The sequence below is a fragment of the Mercenaria mercenaria genome, chromosome 8 (genome assembly GCF_021730395.1).
Source record: "Mercenaria mercenaria strain notata chromosome 8, MADL_Memer_1, whole genome shotgun sequence".
NCBI classification, from domain to species: domain Eukaryota; kingdom Metazoa; phylum Mollusca; class Bivalvia; order Venerida; family Veneridae; genus Mercenaria; species Mercenaria mercenaria.
In genome coordinates this window covers 84,765,288-84,793,280 of record NC_069368.1, presented here as the reverse complement: position 1 = coordinate 84,793,280, position 27,993 = coordinate 84,765,288, and the positions used below count along the sequence as shown (strand labels likewise).

General features: G+C 33.4%; 1 protein-coding gene across 1 annotated transcript in view; it reads right to left on the bottom strand.

The window, feature by feature from the left end:
- Nucleotides 1–26,626, bottom strand: part of LOC123529330 (probable methyltransferase-like protein 24) — a 134,552-nt gene extending 107,926 nt beyond the window's left edge. Inside the window, exon 1 of the mRNA XM_045309631.2 lies at nucleotides 26,427–26,626. Within this exon, the coding sequence (XP_045165566.2) occupies nucleotides 26,427–26,534 (108 nt within the window). The 5' untranslated portion in view covers nucleotides 26,535–26,626. The remainder of the gene's footprint in view (nucleotides 1–26,426) is intronic.
- Between the last annotated feature and the right edge of the window lie 1,367 nt (nucleotides 26,627–27,993).

Here is a 27,993-nt window from a genome sequence, read left to right as displayed (position 1 = left end):
GTCTTTAAAAAACCCCTAAAGAAAAGTCAGGACTTTTAGTAATGGTGGCATATTGAATATTATATCTTAACGGATTTTTTGTTAAATTATTATATTAATTGTTAACACCATAATTCTATTGAAATAGTAACTGCAAGATTCCAAAATATCACCGAAATCAGCGCAAAAGAAACTTAATACAAAGTGTACTAATACTATGTACATGTACATGTGTTTCATATACCCTCACGTTTCCTTACCAATGTTCAAACACCTCACCAAGATTGACTAAAAACACAGCGAGGATCAGCAAACACATGCCTTTATTTTAGTTCAAATGTCATTAGCATCTGACCAACGAGCTGGCCAAAAAGTTAGGGCAATGACAGAAATAAAGTTTCGTGCGCAGGAGTTTAAGATGTCGAATGTCGTGCGCACGTGAATAGCTGTCGGCTTTTCCCGCCGTTTATCCGTAGTACTCGTAAGCTGTTACGAAAAAATTGTCGTCTTGCTAGTCTGACTTGTCGGTACAACTTGTTTATAGCTCAAACCTAATTGAATTAAGGCAACTTCACATGACAAAAAAAAACAACTGAGATTGTAAAATAGACAAATTAAAACCAATTAATTGTTGAACTCAGAAACGCCGAAACCTAGATACCGCTGTCGTTTTAAAAAAACGCTATGGAGATTTAGTGTCCATTCGCATTTAATAACAAATGCTTTTTAATTTTCGCGTACAAAAAATACTAAAGCAATTAATTCTCATGTCTGTCCAGTAATTGAGGTTTAAAGCAAACTTAATAAAATATAGCGATGAATAAATTCCAGATACCTATATTAATACATTTTGCTGAACGATCTGGAGCCTTTTTTTATGCCGCGGCGGTCCGGGTCCGATCTCCGCGCGGTCATCTTTTTTTCTTCATATGGTATTTTTTTAAAAATTTTTGAAACAAAAAAAAATCATTTTCTGTTATTATAAAAGACCCAACTTAATTTGAAAGATAGCCCTTGATGGACCTGATAATTTCTGCTTCTTTCCGAATCTAAATCACTTTGTATATATTATTTCTGTATTCTTAAATTATGCGTGTTTTGGTACATTCTTTTATCATTCCGTTTTTAAACAAATGCGATCTCTATTATTTGATTTAGTCTTAAGATTGCACACAGTCACATTAAGTCATAAAATAATTTAATTGTAACAAATATCTTAAAATTAACCACTTTGACTTTTATAATGTATAACAATATTGCCTAGGGTAACAATATCCGGTCAGTGTGTTTCAAGGCGAGGTCATAAAAAGATGATGTTACCCCACATACTATAAGTGATAGGTATTTTTATGTATTTTGCGAAGTAATATATGTCTTTCCACTTTACTTCTGTCTTTATATATAGGTCTTTCCCTTTCTTTCAGATTTTTTACGATTTCTAACCCTTATTTTTATGAATACGTATGACAGTATGGATTAATCAGTCCAAATTTAGAATTCACATCGTTAATAAGTTGTTTCCGTAAATATTTACTGAGTAAAGATCCTGGCCCAAATTTACACGAAATCTACCGTTATTACTTAGTTAAGTCTGCTATTTCTAAAATTTGGGATATTGATGAAAGTTAGTGTAATTTAATGTGTTTTTTTTTTTTTTTTATCCGCTGTAAAAATATATTTAATAGTTAAAGTATACTATGGTATAGTATTTGTCAGCAGTACTTATTCAAGTCACGCAATATATGATATTTCTAATTAGGCAATGAATATTAAAACAATAATCCTTACGTGCTAAATGACAATAATAACTTGTCTATCTTCAATTTTGGGACAGTAACTTATTAATTATGAAAGGGGATGCATACCAACAAAAGTACGGCTGAATGGCAAGACAGTGCAGATCATGATCAGGTCTGCACGGATGTTGCAGCTCATCATGATCTAAACGATTGCAAAGGAAGAACAAATTGTGTCTCAGCATGGTTAAGTAATTTTCCTTTTAAACGTTATAAGTCGTTATTTCTATAGGAGAGATCGTGTATTTTATACAAATTCTAATTTTTTAGAACTGTTAAGACAGTGATCGGGTGGGCAGAAGCCGACCGTCCATGATTTTTGTAAACAGTGATGTTTTTCTAACGGGCTAAACTTTCTTAAAACACAAATTACATAAATAATATTTTGATCAATGGAAAGGTTAATAAAACAGCATTTATTGATTACTTTTTAAATGTTATTTTCGAAATAAAAAGGATTAATTATGAACGCTTAACTTACCACTGTTTTTTCTAAAGGTTGTTGAAAATCACTCGGCCGCTTTTAAAATTATATGTCATTTAAAACGGTTATTCATTGAAAAAAGATATTTGGTTACAAAAATATGAAGATTGTTAGTATTTCAAAGCTTTTGAGAATTTTTGAAAATCCCTAAATAGCAAAAAAGTTTATTTAAAAATTAAAAATCTGATTCAATACGCAAACGGGTGTAAAATCATTTGTGTTGCCAACACCATATAAACAGATGTTAACGCGTGACGTCACGGCGAATCTCTCCTATACCTTCTTTTTCTTTAAAGCGCCCGTATTCCAGATCGTTCGACAACAAAAATACTTTCTAGATATCTTGAAAAAAAAGCTATATTTCGTATGAAGGCTTCAAAACTAATTACGGACAAACTTTATGTTAGGAAAATACTGAGAATTTTGTTGTTTTTTACTACCCTTTAACGATGAATATCGAAAAAAAAAACGTTAGTGATTCAGAATTTTGAAAATATTTTAGAAACAAAAGCTCATATTCTAATGTTTTCATAATAATTATGTGAAAAGATAGCGCGTATAGGAGGAAGTATATAACGCCTTTCTAACTATTTCGATAAAAACCATTCATATTCCTTGAATATTTTATTTATTTGCAGACAGTGTCATGTGCGTAAATATATCTTTTCTGTACATAATATACGTTAGCATGATGTTACATGTAATTAAAAAAGAAAGTAGCAAATCTATGTGTTCGATGTATAAAAAGTAATGCACAGATAAATGACCTAGATCTGTTAAATATCGACCCCCCCCCCCCCCCGACCCCGTGTTACTACAACTACAACAGTTTTTATAGACAGGAAATCAACGAATTCGTCCGGTAAGCGATGATATTGGATTATTTGTTTTTACTATTTTTATGATAGTTAGATCTGTCCTCGCTTATTGGTTTTCGGGGGGGGGAATGTTTACTAAAAGTTGGTAAGGAATGGCAATCAGTGAAAACAGATTCGGATCCGGGCCGGTCCCCCAGAACGCTCGTGTCCTCCTCCTACCCCCATCGGTGAGGGTTAAGTATACTTATTAGTGTTGCACTTAAAATTGAGATCCAATGCACCAGAAGCCAACCAATTCATACCTTAATTTCAAATACATTCAGGAGAGAGATGGGGGTACCCTTCATATCCCGCCGATGACATGCTGGCGCCCCTATTTTTCTGGAACCGGACGTGGAAAGCATCCCTATAAAATGAGTCTTTCCTTAAACGTTTTAGTGTCATTATTTGATTTCCCAGTAACGTTGTGGTAGTGCATCGTGTTCGTTTTTGAGTGATACGTCTGCAAACTGCAGATCGATATTCGACTAAAAATATTCATATTTTTTCAAGCTATAAAAAGTAAATGTTTACGACAACCCTTTACAATCAATACATAGCAGTCTATTTCATTATTTGAAAATGCGAAACTATCGTCACATCATTGTATAATTAATCTGTCATTTTACCATGTTGTTTGTCTTATAAGTTCTGCGAATATGCACAGGCATTTTTATTTTTCCCTATATGACTCTCCTTATCTACATACCTAAATGGTACTTATTAAAAATTTTCAGTATTGATATGTTTTTAAAACATAGACTCAGAAAGACATTATTTATATAAGCATTTTTACTGATAATGTATTATTCCGTAGAAATCCTAGTGGGTTTCCTCCTGAACATGCATTTGAATCACATTTTAAAATGCAAATAAATGGTTGTCGTCTGGAATCTTGAGAGTCTGGAACAAGGCAGTACCGTTGGCTGACATTTCTATGTGTAACAACTCTATAAGATCGCAGCTGAAAAAACCATGCATAACAAAAAATATACATCAAATTAGATATCAAATGTAATTCCATCCAACATAGAAAATAAATATGAAAAGTATTTCTTACAGTTGACCGTCTAAAGAATCTCTATGTTAATATCAGCTTAATTATCACTATGCCATTATAATATAATTATGCCTGACTTATTGATTGTATAAATATCTAAGAATGAATGTATTTTAATTAGGTTATGTGATAGTGAAAATGTATTGGGTTTGTTGGCCGTTATCAGAAGACCATATTTAAAAAAAGATGATTGTTACTTGTACTTTGTACTGAATATATCTTCATGTGCTACCATTTATAAATAATGATTATAATGATGATGATAAAAATAAAATAATAATAATAAATAATTCTTATTATTATTATTATTACAATTTACTACTAGTAATTCAAGTTACGAAATTATTTAAAAATTTTAAAAAAACAAAGAAGTTTAACTTAATACTAAACAGAATTTATCGTACTATATCATGTTGTAACGTAAATAACATAATAAAAGCCGTCATAACGTATACAAAAGCCGTAAATACCTCTAAAACAGTTTTATATAATATAAATATTAAAATTTGACCTAAGATTGATCTAATTAAAAAAAGCGAATAGAACTATGAAAATTGAAACAACAATTGTATTTCGTTTCCCTACAATATCTGATAAATTATGCACGAATCGATAAATAGAAGCTGTTAAAGCCCGCCCACTAAAAAAAAAAAGTCATATCTTATCAATACGTAGGTTAGTACCCCCGCCCTTCACACATTTAGACAATGACAAGTTAAAATGGTTTTTGGATCACTGATCATGGCAGGTCCTGACTTTCACATTGTACGGCAAACTATGCAATAACTATTGAATATTTAATTTACGGTTAATTTACTAGACAAAAGGAAATCATGATTTTTGAATAGTTACTATGTGTAAAATACATGCCCATATTGCTGCAAAATAATTTATCACATCATTGTTTTGGAAGTTGAACGCCGTTTTCCAACATTATTTCAACTATAATAGCTAGATTCAATCATCACAATAAAATTCATTGACTATGTTAAAAAGTTAATAAAGGAATTGATTTGGTTTTTTTAGAACGATACCTTTTTATTACTTTGTGTATATAAAAAAATCGCAAAGACAAAATTGACGTATATATTAAAGTCCTTCTGATTGCAGTCATACATTCTCAAACCATGCTTTCAAACTTATTTATTCGAAAAAAAAAAATATGAAAAACGCAATTTTTTTCGTTAGGCCCGGAACAAGGCTCGAACATTTTAATCATTACAATGCCGCATTTAACAACCGTTCTAATAAACCTCTTTTCAAAAGAGATAAATGACGTAAAATTTGTTACGGAGAAAAAAGAATGCATCCAACCATTAAGGTGATAAAATTGCTTAGCTGGAAAAAATGTTTTAACTTCTGCGCTGCCGTCCTTAATAAATTAATGATTAAAGTCAGATAGTTAATTTTATGTCGTTTTTTTTTCATACGTACAGCATGATAAATATAGTACATTATTCAAAGTCTCTTAAAATGCGTAATCGCTTTTATATACAGAAATATATTGACAATTTTATATATACACTAGTTTTAAACATATATAATACCTGATAACGGAGTAATTTCGAATTACTAATGGTCTTTCTCAGCATTTAAATTTAATCTAAAGCGTAGAATACAAGATAAAGAATTTATATTATGCTTTACAAATCAGTAGTTCCGCACAACACCGCCAACCTTTATCTCGCGAGATCAAAACGAGATGGTATTACAGAAGACTTTGTATAATACAATTGTTACATCAAAGTGACAACTATCATCTTATTATAATACATGAACAGACACCTCTTAGATCTATGAAGATAATAATACCGGCGAGAAATGATACTCTAGCTACTATCACAAATAATAAATAAACAATGACCATCCTCAGATAGTGTTATATAGATATAAAGATTTAAGGACGACATACTATTTCTATTCATTAAGATAAAATTCGGGTTATAATCTACAAATGTTATGCAAATTCGACAATTCAATTTTAATTCACTAAGAGCCGAGCTAAAATTAAATGATATCAGAACTCCTAAAATCCTCAAAAATATGCTCATTTATTGATTTGTAATGTATACTGTCTCGTTTCCAGCTATCCATTATTAAATTGAATACATATAAAAATAATAACGACATACTTTGATAAGGGGGCAATTTACCTCACCATTGCCGAAGTCTTTATATTGCTATCGTAACTAACAATACCGACAGACAGTCTAAATTAGAGCATGGAACAACATAAAGAAAAGTAAACGAGTGTACATGTGCGATGGGCTCTTGTCAATATTCTGTGATCTACTCAGTCGCATCTCCTCCGAGATCATTACATAAATTTTCAAAAAAGGTATGTATTGCCCCGCAGGCATGCAGATGCTGAAAAATGCGGTAATTCTGTGATATATGTATGAATCGCACTGTGTAATGCGTATAATAGCGCAATGCTAATTTAAAACCTCATGTCTCAGAATTTAATTGAAGAAAATGAATGATTTTCAATTAAGTTGTTATAAAGCATGCTATGTATATAACATATATTATACAAACAAGAAATCAATCAGAGGAGAGTTTTTTTTCTGTCGAAAAAAAACATCCATGTCATTTCTTTCTTTACGTACAAAGTAATGGCAATATTCCTTCTAAGACAATTTTGTGCATTCTCTAGTTTTTCACTAAAAGTCATGTCTGTAAGCTGTTTTTACGTTCGAAGAATGCCGCATTGCTTTTGTGAATGTAGTTTTAAAAGTGTATAATCAGAACATCAAAACAGATATAAATTATCATACCGAAAATTTCATTCACACTAAATCGCGCTAATAGGAATATACTGACATTTTGAAGTTTTCTGAGTTTTCAACAATCAAAGAAGAAAACAACTGTTAGAAATTGTCAAACTTGGATTCCGACATTCTCGCAAACCAGATGTCTACCATAGTACCCATCGGTTCGTCTTGGATACCATGTCGAATTAAATACGGGGTTGAGCAGCATGATTTTTTTCCTGCCTTAGAGTCAAATCAAATATTCAGAGTCTTTACTACCGTCTGAGTGCGGTCTCGTCTTAGAGAATTAAAACAATTGTATTTCCTTCCGTTGAAGAACAAAGGGAACAGATACCAGCACGTAGAAAAAATATAAAGAACGAATGAAAAGGTATAGTCTTAACCACCCACAACACAAACGAACGAATTCTTGTTTCGCATTTTGCAAAATCTGTTTAATTTCGAACATGCGCCCTGTGGCTGACACGCGGCCATTATCCGGTCCAAATAGAAGTTTCAAAGTGCTATACCGCATGCGGCGCATTGTGAGCAAGTTGTATATGAAAATTGAGGGTCCTCTAATTAGCGCAGGCTTGATCTTATCTTCCATACCGACTTCGGTGTTGGTTCAGTAAGAACTTATACGCTAGAAATTACTTTTAAAATTTAAGAAGAAATTTCCAGTTAAATTTTTAGTGATAAATCAGTAGATAATAACTTATACATTTTTTTTTCAGTGTCGACATATACAACTTCGAAACGAAAAATTGAGAATATGTTCAAATTCATTTTTTTGTATAAAATAAAATAAAATAAAATAAAATAAAATAAAATATAAAATTAAATACAATAAAAAAAAATAAAAATTAAAAATGATAATAGATAAACGATATGAACAAATATATATTTATTTTGCGAAAGGTGGGGTGTATAAATTCTCCAGACTAACATCTCCGCTCCATAATCTGACTAAGCAGACAAAATATCTTTTCCCATCTTTATAAAGCATAAAAATAATACACATATCAAATTCATTTCATCTAAAAAAATGGGTGTCCAGGAAGGAAATGAAATTGGGAATCGACCCGGACATCAGCGGCAATAAAATCTCCAATAAACTCGAACGGCCGTTTAAATATCAAATAAGTCGTTTACGTCACAGACCCTTTTCAGTTTTCAATGAAAAGATGAGAAAATAACATCCAATTCACGTGTATTCCATAACAATAGTGTGCCAGTAATTAAGTTTCGATGGTGCTTTAAAGAAATAAGAGCATTAACATCCTGATACCGAATATGTTCTTTTGTTGGTAAGGTCTGGTGCACATGCCTTTAAACCTCACTATGCGACTACTGATAACCCCTTAAAATAGAAAAAGGAAAGAAATGACAAATAGTGAAGATTTTGTCCAGTACAACTAATTTTATGACTTTGAGGCCTTAATTTTAATATCGCACCAAGTACCAGGGGGTTTGAATCTCTATATGCACCCCGTCTGGGGGTACCATGTAAGGCTTAACGCAACTGGTGCGGTTAATAGAGATAATATAATCTCGTGGAAACGAGTTAAAACATATCAAAATCCTAAACTCTTTCAAAAAGAGATGGCATCAATCATCAGGGGGTTTGAGCAGTATATCACCCGGCTGGGATACCATGTAAGGCTTAACGGTAACTGGTGCGGTCAATACAAGCGTATATAAACTCAAGGTGGAAAAGGCGCTAAATCTATTAAAGTGCTAGGTCGGGTCAACAACTATCTGAATAGCAAGAAATAATTTTAGAAACAACATAGTAACAGGAAACCGAGCTGTTCGGAGCATATCAAACAAATAAGCCCGAAAGAGTTTTTAATATTACGATTTATTATTATTTATTATTATTATATACCAATTTTTATAGCGCTCTTATTATATTAATCTAAATTTTAGTTCTTTAAAATGTGTATATACAAATGTTAATTATTAATTGTTCTATATATTATAATCAAAGGCCAAATACTTTCTTAACACCAGGATCTTTTTACATTATTTTGAATTTAAACTTAATACGATTTTTTAAGCCATATCTAGGCTAATTTAGACACGATTTTAAAACTAGTAGACATATCCATGCAACCACTTACATTTCCGGCAAGGATGGTCACCTGTTTTTAGACTAAATAGTTTTTTAAATATATTTTTATAACAAAATTTTATTCAAACATAAGGCAAAATAAAAATCAGAAATAAAGTCTTTGTGTTTTCGTTTTTTCGGCAAAGGCCGATTCTGATTTTATCAAATTTTATCAAATTTTAGCTCGCTTTTAATAACATTTTAAACCAAATTTTATCAATTTTAAAAGAACTTTTTATATAAACGTTATAACAACTGAAATAAAAATCATGATAACGAAACAACAAAATCGACTAAATTAAATTAAAGTTAGGCCACATGTAATATATGTGGAAGGGACCTATGGTGGCATCAGCAAGACACCATCCGAGAAAACATGAATTTGAAAGACGCCACCAGAGGAAAATCCAGTAGTAAGAGACCAGTAAACGATCCACGGAAACAGACAATGGTAAACAATCAACAGGTAAACAGTAAATTTTAAGTAAAAATTTTTCACGCGTAATTTAGACGTCCAGAATACACAGGATTCGCGTGTAAAACATTTAATAATTCAAATTTTGCTCCAAATTTCAGGTACCGCTAAAGAACATATATAGCTATAATGCTAGAGCAAGTTTAAGTAAGCTAAATAAAATAAAAATAAGCAAAATCACAAAAACACGGACGAATTTTGATAAACGAACTGTAAAATTTCATACAGCGCGAATCGTAAATAACTCTTTTATATAAGGAGTAAAGAAAATAATATCGAAATTTACCATTAAAATATAACTTTAGGACAATCAAGAGGCAAAAATCAGATGCGAAAAAACATAAAAAGTGACAAAATGGAAGCATTTTAAAAAAAACAAAAAACATAGAGTAAAACAGTATCGTATAAATACATTGAATATTTAGCGCATATAGAGTAAGCAAATTTATCGTGCAGTAGGCGTGCGTGTAATCAATAAATATACCTCTGTACTGACAAAAATCGGCGTATATAAATTGTCTTTTTAAAGGTGTTGTAAAGGGTTTTTTTTAAAGTGTTAAAAGTTTATGAAATTAAAAAAATAAAACTTAAGGGTTCGATAAGGTTCATGGTTAGTGGCAGTTTTTTCTCTAGCGTTTCATGAGTGACGAAAGGTAATCGCGTTTGTTAACCCTAGATGACAATGTTAAATAAAATTTAATTATATAACTCAAAAACCTATTCATTATTTTGCAAATTAACCCAATTTAAGGTGAATACAACAATTAAAACATTACAAAAACAATAAAATACTCCAGCCAAGACACAACATGTCCTAAAACAAACACCCGGGCCTTGAATTAAGGTCCCCCCAGTTTACTATATCATATGGACTCAATCCAGGCACCGACTGTATCGGCAACGGGTCTCAAAATTCAAATCTCGCCTGGGCCTACGACTGATTTAGTTTGACTGGAAACAGTCAAACTACGCAGCGCAGCGGAAGACAAATAAGAACAATCAAATGGTTTTATCGAGCCAAAGTTTTGTACAAACTGGACAGAAGTTGCGAAATCGTCATTTGTGCAAAAGAAGCGTTTACCATAATGTCCAGTACTGACAGGTATAGAGACCATGCACGACACAGCCATTTTCTCAGAGGTGGTCCGATCGCCCTGCCCCTCCCCCTCCCTCCAAACACCCTGAATTTTGAATTTAGCACTACATTTTTTTGCATATCCCTGAACAGTTTTTTATGGACTAACCTGTTAAATTTGGGAAAATGATGAAAATCAAGCTTTCTTGAAGGTTAATTCCTTAGTTTCTTTTAGATCATAATAAGAATTATGTTCGGGGTCCGTATGTAGCAGCAGCAGCATAAACATTACCATTCCGTCCTACTGTTGCCTTTTTTTTCGAAAAGCAATTTCTTTCCATCTTGTCTTCCTTCCTTTTTAATGATTTTCCCGGGGGTCCGGACCCCCGGTCACCCACACCCCCCCCCGCACCCCCCTGAACCGCGCATGGTGACATATCATGCTTTCTGTTTATGCCAGGTAAACTTTGTTTGGTTAAATTGTCTGAACATGACAATACTCATTACTGTTTTAAATCAGGTCAAGGGTGGAAAAAAGTGGTAGTCAATGAAAGCAGTAATATTTTTATTTAAAAAAATAAACAAGAGACAAACATTTCCAGCAAATCTTTGGAACGTCAAATATCCCATGTTAAACATACGATAAAGCCCGAAACGCGTGAAAATGTTCCGAATGTAAATCGTGAGTAAGCGCTCTATATATAACAGATAAGATTATGCGACTTAGATTGATTAAACTGGGGCGAGTCTACTTACTATTACTTGAGGATGAAAAACGTGTTATTAAATGTTGCTCTTAAACAAGGGTGGCGGTCTAAACTACGAAAAGTACAACAACAGTTAATGCACAAAACAAATCGTACGTAGTTTTATAATCAGTAGAAGCTAGATCGTCATTCCGCTTAGAGATCTGTTTTCACCCACAAGTAAAGAATTGACAGGTCCATCCAGAATATTTTCCCCAGCGTGCAAATACTTGTCCTATTCAATATGGCCGCGGCCTCAATGAATAAAACAAAACAAAACAAAAAGGATAAACTAGTAGTTTAAATCCAGTAGGGGATGACGTGTAGAAACAAGCAGACGATAAAAAGCACTGTAAAGCATCAAACAGGTAAACCGGTAATTTTAGTTAAAAATTATATCGCGAAATTTAGGGCCCCCGTACACAGCAATACTGGTCCTTTTTTTAAAAGCATATAGCATTTATCACAAAATCTGAAATCATATATTCTTTACCACATATGCAATATTGTTGGTTTGTCACTAATATTTTAACACTTTATATACGTTTTTGCATAAATGTTGTTAACGTGCTTTTACAATTTACTATACAATTTATATTTTTATACCTTTTTTTATTTATTTGGTTTTTTTTAGAGATGCTTTACAAATCTACGTTTTCAAAACCGCTTGTTTTCCTCGGCGATATATGGCCTTTTTGTGTCGAGTCCCGTAAAGTCTAACTCACTTAAACCCATACACAGAAACGCCGTTAAGAGCTTTTATTATTCAATAGATTTTGCTTCAAACTTTCAGCATCGATAAAGGACAAATATAGCTAGAATATCAGGCATTTACATTAAGATATAAATACATTAAATAAACAAAATTACATAAAAACAGCCGATTGCAGTAAAACACCGGGGAAATTTCATATCAGCGCGACCGTAAATAGCCTATATTGTTTTTGAAAGTAATAACTTGAAACCACTGCGACATTTAATCTAAGACTTTGGCCTGGAAAAAGGCAAACACAGAAAGAAAAACTCTTTACTAATGAAAAAAATGCCATCAATTTAAAAACATCAGTAAAGCGAAATATGTTAACTATAATGCGAACAGTAAATATTTAAGCCTGCCAATGAGAAAAAATCAACATAGTGGCTTTGCGACCAGAATGGAGGATCCAGACGCCTATGCTTCTGCACAGTCGGCCAGGATCTCATTCTGTTCGCTAACAGTTTTCTCCAATCCAAAGGCTTTAAAAGCAAACAGCATGGATCCTATACCAGACTGCTGGAGGCGCAGGCTGGTCTGTATCCATACTGGTGTAACTGTAGTGTATCATCCTATGCTTATCTAAGAATGTGAGATTATATACTTATGTTTGCTATGTTAAGAGTTCAGTTTAATCTGCGATGCTGTACTAGCCACATGCTTAATAAATATATAAGCTAGAACAGTCATCATGGGTGATATCTTGACAACCACTATGTTTGGTTTTCTCATGGCAGACCGGTTCATTTATCGATTGACCTATAATAGAGGCGTGGCGTGTAAATCTAAAAATAAACACTGTTATGGAAAAGTATCGGAGGTAAATAAATTGTTTTTATAAAGGTGATTTATAAATTCGGTCCTTTCCGTTTGGTGTATACATATTTTATTTGGGGGGGGGGGGGGGGGTGGGGGGGGGGGGGGCATTTACATGGAATATCCAACAACTGAGATAAGGGAATGAGACAGAAAGCTAATTAAGCTTTATCCAGTTTGTCCTTTTCACCTGAATAAAAGAAGTACAAAAATAAGCATTCAATGACATGACTGATTACAAGTAAGTAATGTAATAAATAAATTCCAGAAAATAATGAAAATTTAGTGGTAAATCGAAAATGGGATAAGTACAGGAATAAAAAAAAACGAAACAATTCACTATTATTGATAACACTTAAATCTAAGCTAAAGGAAAAGTACAAAAGATCGTATAGCAAGTTTTATGAAGATAAAATCATTAAAGTTTTGGTGGGAATGCATATGCTATATATAAATATAAAAAATACCATCATGAGCCACCGATGTATTGTAAGAGTAACTAAACAGGCTAAATTAATATACCCGAAAGGGATAAAAAAACAAACAAAAAACAAAAAATACGAAACGCGGACAGTTTATGGGTATTCGTAGAAATACAAATAGGAAAAAAAGAAACAGAAGGGCGAACAAAAAAAGTGTAGGTAGATGTTGATAATTTTTGTAGCTATGCTGCACCTTAATGGTAGCAACGCGTTTTTGGTAGTCGCAACCAAAAAGCGTTACACTCAACTAAATTTGGTAGTTAACAGAATTGTATATCCAAATCATCGGATATATACACATCCAACGAAGAACGGATTAAATACAAATCTCATGATTTGAAAACATAACCCAGAAATCTAAGCCCAATTTGCTGGCTTATTGGCGTAATTGTCCCTCCCTTGAAAAGCAGGTTATCGGTGTATCGATAGCCATTAACGGCAATTTACGCCTATTGAAATTAGAAGGAGAAAAACTTTAACACATCAAATACATCAAAAGCCACATCTGACAATATTTCTTAAGTAATTGAAGTAATCTGCAATATTTGCACTTTTCTTTCAATATAATTTTTAATAAAATAAAATATGATCTTTCTTGCTTCCCTAAGCGTTTTGAAATAAGTAACTAATTTAGATCCCGAGTCCATTAGACATTTCTGTAGAAATGACAGATTTAAGCTTTACCATGGTATATATTAGAATGCTTTGTATTCTTATATTTATAATCATCTCACAACATTTATTAAAGTTATGAATAAACTAGAAATGTTAATCTTTGTTTCAATGAGATTTAATTTTAAATTACTTTTATGTCTTCTTGCTTCCCTAAACGTTGAATATCACTATTTTACTAATTGGAAAATTTGCCCGTCACATACACGTTACTGATGACAACCGGATAAACTGAATTAGATAGACATTGTGTCAATCTACTTCCGTGTTTAATGACATTATCTTTGCCAGATTAAATAAAAATAAAGTTATTTCAAATTACGTGTTTAAATAAAAATATTGCCATTTTTTAATTCATTTAATACCATTTTCACAACTAGAATTATTTATATGCATTAAAACGATTACATAAGTTTGATTAACATATAGAACTACATTTTCATATTTAAACTTGAATAATGTACAATGTAAATCTAACAAGTCCATTGGGTCGGTGTAAATTTCATGTTTCAGTTTTTGTAAGTATTATAATATTTTTGTTAAAAAATTTCTTATCTTATCTTTTGTAATGATTATATATGTATATAAAGTCAAATAACGTGTGTGACAATAAGTTAACCGAATGCTGGAACATAATTCTGTTTATTATACCGTTACTATTGGATTGTGCCTGTTCGCTGACAAGCCCCGCGGCCTAAAGGGACATTATTACGGCTCTTGCATAAACAGAACAAAACAGAACAAACATAGTTATATAAACGTACACAATAACAGTACCTCGTTGTACAAAACATTCATACATATTCATAATGTACATTGGTCATTTCAAAATATATGTTATATCGATAAGTCTTTACAAACAATATTTTTTCTATTACACATACGATCTTACATTATATCAGTACTTGTTTAAATAGTTAATGTCTCTTGTTGTCACAGGCACAGTGGAAAGAAAAATAATCAATTTGCAAACTAAAAATAAAATAGTTAGGATTTGGAGAATGAACTTTAAGGTCAAAAATTTAATAGAGCGTATTTTCTCGTTTTAAGAGCTATTTTACTGACTCATGTAATTATAAAACACATACACACGCAAACATACTATATATAATAAGCTTCAGGATTCAATAATTCATTTCTTTTCTTATTAGCTTGAAGAATGTATTTAGCGAGATTTCTAATAACAACTTTATTTTCTGACTTGAGTAACTGAATGAATTTGTGCATACTGGGACGTCTATAAAAATACGATTTTATGAATTGGTGTCGTAACTGCTCATATACTTTACATTTAATGACAAAGTGATACTCGTCTTCTATGTCACGCGACTCACATAGCTGACAGATTCGTTCGACCCTTTCGATACGATTTCTACCGTGCCTACCTGTTTCAATTCGCAAGTTATGGGCTGAAACACGCAATTTAGCTAGTGCCTGACGTAAGGTTTTTGTATTAAGAACGTGAAGATAGTCACTTGGGACAAAGTCGTCTTTTACATAAAAATATAAGTTGTTAAGAACATTGTTACTTTGTAAATCTGCCCGCCATTGTTGGACGTAACAGTCTATAAGCCTTTGTTTAAAAATGGGCAAGAATGTCTTGGAATCGACACTGTCCTGATAATTCCAGACGTCAAGAAAGCCATACTGACATAGCAAGTGCTTGACTTTACTGGCCCAGTTAGCTTTACCATTTAAGCATTTGTTAAACGAATCATTATAAATGTATTTTAGTAGTATGTTATTGGACGATAGAAGTTGTAACCAGTATTTGATAATTTGAAAATGTCTCGAGATAAATAACGGATACCGTGCCAATTCGCCGTATACGGCCGCATTACTTGTGCTTTGTCTGACTCCCAAAATTGCCTTACAATATTTTAAGTGCACGCGTTCTATTTCTTTGGACTTAGAGAATCCCCAAATTGGACAGGCGTATTGAAGAATTGAACCAACGAACGAATCAAATAGTTGTAGAGATATAGGTGGGCTTAATTCAAACTTACTTAAATTGCACAACAATGTATTTGTTGCTTTTAGTGCCTTTCCTACTACATACTGGTTATGTAATACAAATGAACCAGTGTAATTGAATACCACGCCCAAATAATTAAAGTCATTTACTACTTCCAAAAGATGACCATTAAAATACCAACATTCATTGCGTTTAACTGGACCCCTTTTTCGAAACACTACCACTTTCGTTTTTTCTATATTGACCTGTAAACTCCAGTATTCACAATATTCGCATAACCTATTTAAGCTATTTTGTAAATCCTGCACAGAATTTCCAACAATAACCATATCGTCAGCAAACAGTAAGATGATCACACATATATCATATAAAGTCAGTCCTGATGTATTTGTATCTTGTAAAAATAGTTCTAAGTCTTCTAAGAAAAGGGCGAATAATGCTGGTGAATTATTAAGACCTTGTCTTAAGCCAATGGATATTTCGAAGAAATCTGAGCACTGGTTACAACTTTTAACACAAAATTTTACCACTGCGTACATAGCCTTAAACATTTTTAGTATTTTACCATCGAAACCCATACCATAAAGTTTGAACCACAGGGCATTACGGTAGACCGAGTCGAATGCCTTTTGCAGATCGATAAAGGCGCAAGGCAATCTTAAATTCTGTGTTAAAGCATGTTCAATTAAACTTTGTAATACAAATATTGCATCGACTGTACTACGACCCTTTCGGAAACCGAACTGGGAGTCCGAAATAACATTGTTTTCCTCGAACCATTTTTCTACTCGCAATGTAAGTATGCTGGTAAAAAGTTTACCAAGATTGCTGAGTAAAGTGATTCCACGATAATTATTTGGTATATTTTTATCCCCTTTCTTATGGATAGGCACTATAAAACCTTGTGTCCAGATTTCCGGGAAATAACCAGAATTAAAAACTTTGTTAAATAAGTCAGTAATATGACTTCCAAGAATATCGATAGTTTCAATAAAAAACTCGTTAAGTAAATTATCACTTGGGCACGAAGATTTGTTTCGCTTTAAAGTTAAAATCTAAATTATGGATATGGAGTTATAAATTTTGATAATTTATCTTACAGTTCAAAATCCAAATTCACATTATTGTAAAGTAAAATGCATTTATAGGCCACGGATCCATAATATTTAAAAAAAAAAAAAATCAAATTGAAAAGACACATTTTCAAGGAGACCCGAAATACACATATATTTCGCCCTCATAAAAATATTTTAAAAATTAAAGGGACTATCCTCCAGATCGTTCGACAACAAGAAAAAATACTTTTATAGATATCTGGAAATAAATGCTATATTTCTTAAGAAAGCTTTAAAACTTAATTACTGACAAAGTTTAACTATATATTACGGCAATACTTGAGAATTTGCTGTTTTTCTACTTTATATGATAAAAATCGAAAAGCGATTGTAACGCTTTACTCAAGGTAAACTGTCTCGATTATAAGAAAATCTATATTTTGAAGTCATAATTCAGTTATTCCGCTATAGCGCTATTGGTTTCGACGAAATATTTTAGACACAAAAACACATCTTCTAGTATTAACAAACTTCAATTTGAGAGAATGATTATTTTTAGCCAAATCTGGAGGTCATTAAATACATATTTTAAAAATACGTTGAGTAATGGGAATTATATGCTTCCTGACAATTTCTAAACAAATTCCAGATTATCATTCAAAACCACCAATTTGAAGAAATAAGAATGTTATGTATATCAGGTAATAAACATGTACGTTGATCTAATTCCGTCTTTGTCAAATTTGGTTAAAACTGTTATTTTAAATTACATGTTTGAATAAAAATATTTAAATTTCAAAAATTATTTTTTAAATAATTAACTTTTAATTTATGATTCACATATATTTTGCCCTTAAAAGATATAACCAAAAGTTTAAATACATATCTAAAATGGGAATATCCTTCCCGGCTCTCAATTTTGAAACAAAAACCCGATTATCATTCAAAATCACCAATTTGAGGAATACACTGCAAATTGCCTCGGGCAAGGTATAAACTCCGCTTGTGTAAAAAGTTTCACAATTTTGTCGCAATACCCCTAATTAACAAAACCAGTGTAAGGTCAAGATTATCAAGATAAGAGAGATTAATAAAAGTCGATACTCGCGTTAAGATGGTGTAAAGGGAAACAACCAAATTTAACCGATCTGGCTTAATAATCAAGGGACAATACTCTTCAAAACACGGTCTCATTTCTGGACATGAAAGAAAGATATTTTGTGACAAATCGACAAAAGTATTTCAAAGAGTGTCATGATTGAACTTAATCGCTCATCCGACCTTGACCTTTCAATCTTGAAAATAAATTCAGTCAAGCAGGACCAGTGGAAAACACGTGAGTCTAACTTTGACGTATAACGAGAGATATTGAAGGAACTTGGTACAACTGTTTACCACAAGTATTTCATGCGTCGGGCGCATGACCCGACCCTTGGGCAGGTTTCACAAACGCTCATAAGTAAGTATAAACTGTCTGAGGTTAAAATTCTAGCGATTCATGAGAAATGGTCACACAAGATGGGTTGTGTAATACCTTTAGAAGTATATGCAAGGTAGACATGCAACATTTATCCACCAAAATTCTTTAGAAGTTTTCAATGTTGTTTAATATAGTGAAGTGAAATGCAATTAAATAATCCAATCCCGTAGTGAATTTAATTCCTGTGGGTTACGGATTAATTTATTCACCGAGTTATCGAGGTTGGTCTAGTAAATATCAAGCACTTGTATTTTTATACTGGGCATAATTCTCGTAGTTTCACCTGGTGCTGGAATTTCTTTTACGTACACCCCGGGGAGTAGGACTGCCGTTGGACTGAATGCACAAATGTAAACTCCTGAATTGTTACATCTGTTTTAAAGTTGAGGTTCAGTTGCATATTAGCTAAGCGTCTGTCCATTACTGGACTAAATAACATGTGCCTTATCATAATAACTGAATACTTTATGTGACTTGGAACGAGAACCATATTATATAACATTAGGACCTCCACAGAGGTGGCGTCGGTACCAGAGTCTAAGTTGGCGTCCGCTTATAATTTTACATGTAATCAGATCCTTCGCCAGAGAATACTGAATATTTAGCGCTAGAGAGCGCAGATACTTCGCCAGAGAATACTTCAAATATTTAGCGCTAAAGAGTGCAGATCTTTCGCCAGAGAATACTGAATATTTAGCGCTAGAGAGCGCAGATCCTTCGCCAGAGAATACTGGATATTTAGCGCTAGAGAGCGCAGATCCTTCGCCAGAGAATACTGAATATTTAGCGCTAGAGAGCGCAGATCCTTCGCCAGAGAATACTGAATATTTAGCGCTAGAGAGCGCAGACCCTTCACCAGAGAATACTGAATATTTAGCGCTAGAGAGCGCAGACCCTTCGCCAGAGAATACTGAATATTTAGCGCTAGAGAGCGCAGATCCTTCGCCAGAGAATACTGAATATGTAGCGCTAGAGAGGGCAGATCCTTCACCAGAGAATACTAAATATTTAGCGCAAGAGCAGATCCTTCGGCAGAAAATACTGAAAGTTAAGCGCTAGAGAGTGCAGATCCTTCGGCAGAGAATACTGAATCTTTAGCGCTAGAGAGCGCAGATCCTTCGGCAGAGAATACTGAATATTTAGCGCTAGAGAGTGTAGATCCTTCGCCAGAGAATACTGAAGATTTAGCGATAGAGAGCGCAGATCCTTCGCCAGAGAATACTGAATATTTAGCGCCAGAGAGCAGATACTTCGCCAGAGAATACTGAATATTTAGCTCTAGAGAGTGCAGATCCTTCGCCAGAGAATACTGAATATTAAGCGCTACAGAGTGCTGATTTTTCGCCAGAGAATACTGAATATTTAGCGCTAGAGAGGGCAGATCCTTCGCAAGAGAATACTGAATATTTAGCGCTAGAAAGCGCAGATCCTTCGCCAGAGAATACTGAATATTTAACGCTAGAAAGCGCAGATCCTTCGCCAGAGAATACTGAATAATTAGCGCTAGAGAGCGCAGGTCCTTCGCCAGAGAATACTGATTCAGTGCCAGAGAGAACAGATCCTTCGCCAGAGAATACTGAAAGTTTAGCGCCAGAGCGTACATATTCTCTTGATCCTCAGATAAAGTGTACCGATCCTCAGCCAGAGAATACAGATTCTCAGCCGGATACTTTAACTTTGCTACGATTACTTGTGAGACAGCGTGATAGGAATACAAAATTGCGTACTCCTTCTATATTTCGCCCGTCCGTCCGCCCGTATGTCCAGTAAATTTGTGATATGCGATTCCACCTACAGTCATGCAACATTACAGGAATATACATCAGCATGTAAATTTGTGCACCCGGGTTTTTTTCGTCCGGCTCTGCCCAGGGAAAGCAGAGTTATGGCCCTTGTTTATTCCAACTTAGGTATGAAACATTACAAAAATATTTTTTCAGCATGTTAAGTTGTGCAACTTGGGTTTTACGTCCCAGACCACTCAATGAAAGCGGAGTTTTGTCCCTTAATTTATTGAAAAAAGCTATACATGTATTTATGCTCAGCAAAAGCTATTCCATCTTCGGTCATAGAAATATTTATCAGCATGTGAAGTTGCGCACATGGGGTATTACGTCCCAGACCACTCAGTGAAAGCGGAGTTATGTCCCTCAATTTATTGCAAATAGCTATTATCAATTGGAGCGCGGCAAAATTGCGCAATTCTTTGCATGTCCGCACCCATCAACATTCGCAATTTTGAGTTATTCGCGGGGCATAGCTCCAGAGCTACTGAAATGATCTGACTGGTTATCAACCTTGGCCGAGATATATTGCAAATCAGCATCCTGACCAAGTTTGGTGGATATTGGATAAGAACTGATCTCAATACTTGCAATTTTAAGCAATTAAAGGGGCGTACCTCCAGAACTACTGAGACAATTCGGCTGATTATCGAACTTGCCCGAGATGTGAACATTCTGACCAAGTTTGGTGGGTGAACACTGGATAAGAACTGCTCAAGTTAGATAGTGAACAACCTTTCGAGCAGCACGCCCGCCGCAGGTGTTCTCATAATACGTCGTATACAAATGAAGAAAAACACCAAAAATCCGCGATAAATATTTCGAGAAAATCATTCGCATTTATATATGTAGATAAAATATGATACATGACATTGTATACCTTTTTGCGGAGGAAGCTTCAGTTCAGAGTAAATGATATATTTATCTTATATATACATCTTAAAACACAGAACCAACCATTTCCATGCGTTTTCCGGGGAGGACCCCAGAACACCACTCGCATGTATACACCAAAAATAAAAATCTAAATCTATCGTTGGAGAATTCAGTTTTTAGAAAATTATTCGAGTAAGCCCCCGGCCACATTCTACAATTCTTATACGCTGTGTTTCAAAGATATTTGTGGTGGACTCTCGAAACCCGTCACCTTTAAAAAGAAGAAAACTTTTTGTGTCGGAATAATAATAATCTGCCATGTGTTTACGAATCAGATAGAAATATCCGTCCCGACGGCACCTGCGCATTGGACGGTAATGAGGCTTGCATATCGTATACATTCTAGCATTTTATTCTGGGTAAAATCACCGGAAAGGCCAGTCCGGTGTGCAAGAAAAATATATCTAAGACCCCTAAAACACGCACAGAATTCACCATTTATTTTTATGCGGGATGTTTAAAAAATAACAAACCTAGGTGGAGGACCCACGTGTCATTCTCTCAGTTATACTTCGTTTAACAGAATTCAACATTTTCGTGCTTTAAAACTCTCGGTGGGTTATCCCTCCGACAACAATATATCGCATAGGAAGCGTCGTATGAGGCCCTTTCCAAACGCCCAGGAATCTACATTTTGGTTGTTTTTATACGAAAACTATATCTCGGCAGGGGAGTTCCAAACCCCCTCCGCCACCATTTTTATAGAAGACATTCCCTCCTTTTATCTCTCTCCTTTGTGCATTATGTAAAAATGAGCACAGCCCCTGACTTAAAAAATAAAAAAAATACGTTTCAACCCGTGATCCTTAACTAATCATATGTACCCTTGCATCGCATTTTGTCGCTACCAAAACTCAACCGAATATGCTGAGCTTCATTTCTTATAAATATTTAAGAACTCAAGATTGATTGTGAAGCCTCGACATATGGAATACATTGATTCTTTATTGGGCATAAATAATATGTAATCTCCGAACAAAAATGTATTCCATGTTATTAAGAGATAACAAGAAATATCTTTAAAAATGATGGTCGGCGAATTGTAATAAGGAAAGAAGTTTATAAATTTTTCATCTAACATTCATCTTTCATCTAACATTTTTCAAATTGCAAAACTAAACACCGCACTTTAACAATTTAAGGGCCCAAGTTCCTATATAAATAAATTTGGAAGAGGACCTTATAATGATGCTCCAGACCAAGTATGACAAAGATCCACCAAGCTGTTCATGAGACGCTGTATAAAGGCATTTCTAGCTTTAGCTCTAGCAGCCCCTAAAAGAGGTCAAATGTCCCAGCTGAACAAAGTTGGCTGCGGGCCTAATAAAGATGCTACAAATCAAGTTTGATTAGAATACATGAGAAAAAATCAATTAAAGGATTTTTTTTATTTATTATTTTTATTTATTTCTAAAATAGGCCAACTGATCCCGCTTTAACAAATGCATATTCGCTATTCGTGAATCTTTGGACAATGACGTCACACCTATAAAAAGTGAAGGTCAAGCAAAACATACAATTGTTATTATTTTAATATTTCTGTTTCATAAGCAAATTTTGACCGCATAAGCAAAGTTTGACAGTAGTTATATAACATAGATAAACTGTATGCAACGTACCTTCATTTTAGTGTAAAATGAGATTCAGTCATTATATAGCATATATATAATGAAACAGATTTCAACTGAGTTCAATACTTCAATACTTGCATACAATACTAAAAAAAATATTCATATATATCAAATCAGTTAAATAATTTGTAACAAATATATCAAAGCAAACAAGTACTCATTTTAAAATGCAAACTGAATAAGTCACAAAAGCAAGAAACCTTTTCATATACAGACGACAATTGTAACAAGGAAAATCTTTTAAAAAGCACTTCTCTACATAAAAGACTCTTATCACACCCTTATTCATGTGATACGCAGACTGTATTCAGCTCTTTCTTTAATTTGATATATGTTGGTATTTGAACAGGTTTTTATCATATTTATTAAACTTACTTATTATTTTGAGATATATCAATATTCTTGCTAAATATACTGAGCCAAAGTTAGCTTTAAAACTGTGAGCAGCGTCGTTTAGGATAAACGCTTTGTCTACATTTCACTCAGCGTAGCACAGTCAACAGAGTGAAAGAAATTGACACTCTCGTCCAATCAGGCAGAGTGTTGCATAAATCTTCCGTTTTGATAAATTATCTATAATGCGTTATCAAATAGTTTGATTGGCAAACTGAAGTCACGTGGCATAGGAAAACGAAAACGAATTTAGACGGCGTCGCCGAAAAAACAAAACAAAACAAACTGACCGCACACTACAAACGTAGTACTTTTGTGAACGAAATAAGTATGTTTCAGATTATAATAACACCAATTTACACATATTTAATAGAAGAGTTTAGATTAGCAATATCTTTTTAGATTTAATTCAGTACACCATCTGCGTATAAATATAAATACTATATTTTCATATGTGATAATGACAGCAAACCAGCATTAATGTGGATTTGTTTTAATCGTGACTGTGCTTTTGCACGACCTTGTCACAGTGCAGACTCGGCCATTACTACGATAAAAAAAAACTGAACAGGAGTTTGATGAAGGATGATACTCAATAGAGCCTTTGTCAGTTTTTGTTTTGTAGTTTCACCGTGTTTTAATTGTATGCTAAACACAAAAAGGGGTTATAGGAAATATGCATAATGAATATGATTAGAAAACCACTCTAGTACCAGCGCAGAAGCTATTGCAGGAGCTATTTGATGAAGTGGCGTCATGAGACAGAACGATTAATGAACACTTTTTCACTTTAGGATTTAAATTAAAGCTAGTGTTCTTTTATTCACTTTTTTGAGATTTTTTGGCATTAGAACGTACAAAGAAGAGAGAGAATACTAAACTCTATTTTAGCCCTTAGCCTGCTGAATTTCTATAATGAACTTGTCCATCTTTTAGTTTGGACAGTACAATAAACTGTTAAACGGGGGTGCTTACAAAAGGATCCCGACTGAATGGCGAACAGTGCAGATCATGATCAGACTGCACGGGTGTGCAAGTTCATCATGATTTACAGGGCCGCAAAGGTAGACTCAATCGTGTCCAGCATTATTAGGGTTAGTATGAGTAGTAAATCCAGATTACAGCAGTGTGGTTTAGATGTAATTTTGCAGTTAGTGTATTTAAATTAAATGTTAAAAGAAATATCGCCTGTAGAAGACTCAAGACCATTCTCTATTTCCCATTTGACATACTCTATTTAAGAAATAATATATCTCATTCAGTGATTTGTCGCTGAATAACTCATTGTTTGGAATTCAGATGCGAAGGAATTATATCATGAGGGCGCAGCCCGAGTGATAATACGCATCTGAACGACAAAACAATGATTTATTCAAGAGCAAATCACTGAATGAGATATATTATTTCGATTCTAACACGTTACCAAGGATTTTTAAGTACATCCTTGACGACATTCATTAAATATTTGCACGTCCCAGCGCGCCGCTATGCCTTTTGACACCATGACGTAATAATTGTGACGTCAGAACAGTGATTTTTGTATAACTGTTTTCTGCCTTCTTTGTTTAATAGGAAAATAAATCGGATCGTGTTAGAATTCCAATTTGATGCCAGTTTAAACGATAGTATCGACGACTTCCATATCTAAAAATGCATTATTCAGTTTAGAATATTCAGTTTCTTATAAAGTATTTTCTGTGGAAAATTGTACACATGACTTATTTTATATCAAATATTCCCACCGGAATTCATTCCCGTCGGAAATATTTCCCATGGGAAATATATCCTGTAGGAAATATTTCCCATGGGAATATTTTAAAAGTCTTCCCATCGGAAATATTTCCCATAGGAAATGATTCCCATAGGAACGTCCTCCCATGGCCAAAATATGGGAACAGTTTCCCATGGGAAAATTTGTAAAATGATTAAAATGACAAATAACTTTTTCCAAAGTCATGTTATGATCTGCCTAGTGTAGAATAAGTTTAAAAGATAATGATTTATCATTTTAAGAAACAAATAATATTTCCCATGGAAATCCGTTTTCCCATGGGAAATTTATCACATATTTTCCCATGGGAAAGTTATTTTCCCATGGGAAAGTGTATTTCCCATGGGAAAAGACCGCATTCCTATGGGAAAATAGCATTTCCCATGGGAAAGTTAAGTTTTTAATGCTGACTGCTGCTTTGTTGGTGGCATAAAATCAAATTGAAAAGTATGGCGTGCATGAGAATGTGAAGTATTTTACTTTTGCGAAAGAATTTTTTAGATAGCCTGTACAGAAGTACTTGCTGTTTTTGCCACATATTGGCGTGGCAAATTAAAATTGGCGGCCATTCTTTAATGATCTGCAGATCTATATAAAAAAGAAAATGTTGAGGTGTTGTTCTATATTCTGGTAATGGATTTTATGGGGTAACAATATTCCATCAAGGATAACATGGTGTAAGAGCCATATTTCATATCTTGTGACTGGATGTTAATATTTAAATAAAATTTGGTCATTTTACAGACAATCAAACTTAAAAACGTTTCACCGAGAGATTTTTCGAATTTCCTCTTTTTTTTGGGGGGGGGGGGTGGGTGGGGGGGGGTGTGTGGCGGGGGGGCGGGGGGGGGAATATATAATTTCTTCAATTATAAGAATCTGAACTTGAGTTTCGAGAAAATTTTGCGGTAGATAGCTGCATTATGTGATTCTGATACAAATATCAAAAAGAAATTTAAAATTCCCCGTACGCAAAAGGAAAGCATTATTTGTTCTAGTTTTCAGGGGAGATAACTCATGAAAAACTAATATTACCAGGGGAGGTAATCTAAAAGAATTTTTTGAGAACTTCTGTCACTAAATAACTTGTCAATATGCATCTTATTTCTATCGTTTGACACTTTTAAAGCTTACATTATCAAGTTGTATGTTCTCGTTTGGTGAAATTGAACCATATTACGGTAGTCATCCTTAATTTGTCTTCAACATAAAGATATCTCATTACTAACCACGTCGAATTATTTTGACTAGAGGTAACAAAAACAATTGAATTTAAAGTCTACCTTTAATGTTATAATACAAACATATATATTAGTTAATAAATGTTATCGATTACCTTCTCTAATAATAATTCCGTAGTGTATTTATCCTGTTGCCAAACAAAAAACACACAAATACACAACACTAAGCCACATATCAAAATAATATCATACTTATTTTTCATATTCCTTACTAACTTTGATCTTATGATTATAAGACCCTTTAACTTTACAGATATTGGACTCTCTGAAATAAGAATTGTGATCACTACAAAACGTGTTCAGTGTTTATATATAAGAATTTGCTATTGATATGGTTCACTGCCCACCACAAAAATAGCTTAAGTATAGGACAATGAATAAATCATACGCTTGATAATGTTCATGTATGTATCTATGCATCGAAATGTAGTTTGGGTGTACAGTGCGTTTTATTCGGCCTAGCGGGACTGAGTTAATCTCTGACTTGTGCAAATAATGGTAATCTAAAAGAACAAGCAAAATAAGTAACGGAATATAATTGTTTAATTCCGTAATCATCGGTAACCAACGAATAAAATTCAACGCTACATTGGTTACATGTTCTACATAACCTACACAAAAATCCACGCACCGCCAGGTCAAATAAAGTGCATTTTAAACAAATAGAAAAAAATTGCAACCTTCGTATCAAGAGAGAAGCTCTTAATATCACAATTTACGTAATATTGTAACAAAGATATTGAAAACCTGTAGAAAAAGTTTCATTTATTCTCCAATTTCCGAAGCTTTATCAGCTTAAATATCAAACAAGCTGTGAATTCCTAGTATTATAAGTTGAAACCAATGATTTCTGCAGTGTCAATAGCTTCTTCCTTTTCACAAATTTGTGGTGCTGGAACACGGAGTTAAGTAGTAGTTTTTTGACAAAATTATGCTTTTTTAAGTTTTTGAATTCTTAATTAACCCAGTATTATCAGATGGATTTGAAATATTGGGATAAGATTATATATATATATATATGAATTTAAAAGGTAAAATGTATATTTGTGAACGGTTTATTTCAATTCTTTTTAGATCTTGCAATGCATCTGTTGCTGGCGATTGTGAAAGTAAAGCTATGCTTGTCATATAATCGAAGAGTTATATAAAGTATTGGCCAAGAATAATGAATATGCCAAGTCATAAATATATTAAGAAATGTTATCAGATGTTATTTTATTACGATAGCATTAGTTTTCAAAAGTTGGTTAAGAAAGAAAGATAGTAGGATTACATACTTGCAGAAAGGAATTTGGTTTTTGTTTTCGTCGTGTTGAACGACCTGTTGAGTTTCCACTTTTTCTATTTGATTAGGGATATTGGAACCCTTAATTCGCTTTTGTTGGTATGTGCGGAAAATCAAAGATCAAAATCTGCGTGAATGGTCAGAATAATGTAATATTGATGCGAAAGGGATTTTTAAATGCATTTTAAAACAACATTTTGTGTATGGAAGTTATTTTGATACATCATAAAAACGCATATAAAATGTATAGATTGGCAATACGGATATGTAGTAGCGGAAAAAAGATTAATCAAGATACCTCTAATTTTGCACATATTATAATAATTCTAATCCAAATAACTTGAATAAAATAATGAAATAAAACCATTTACGGGATT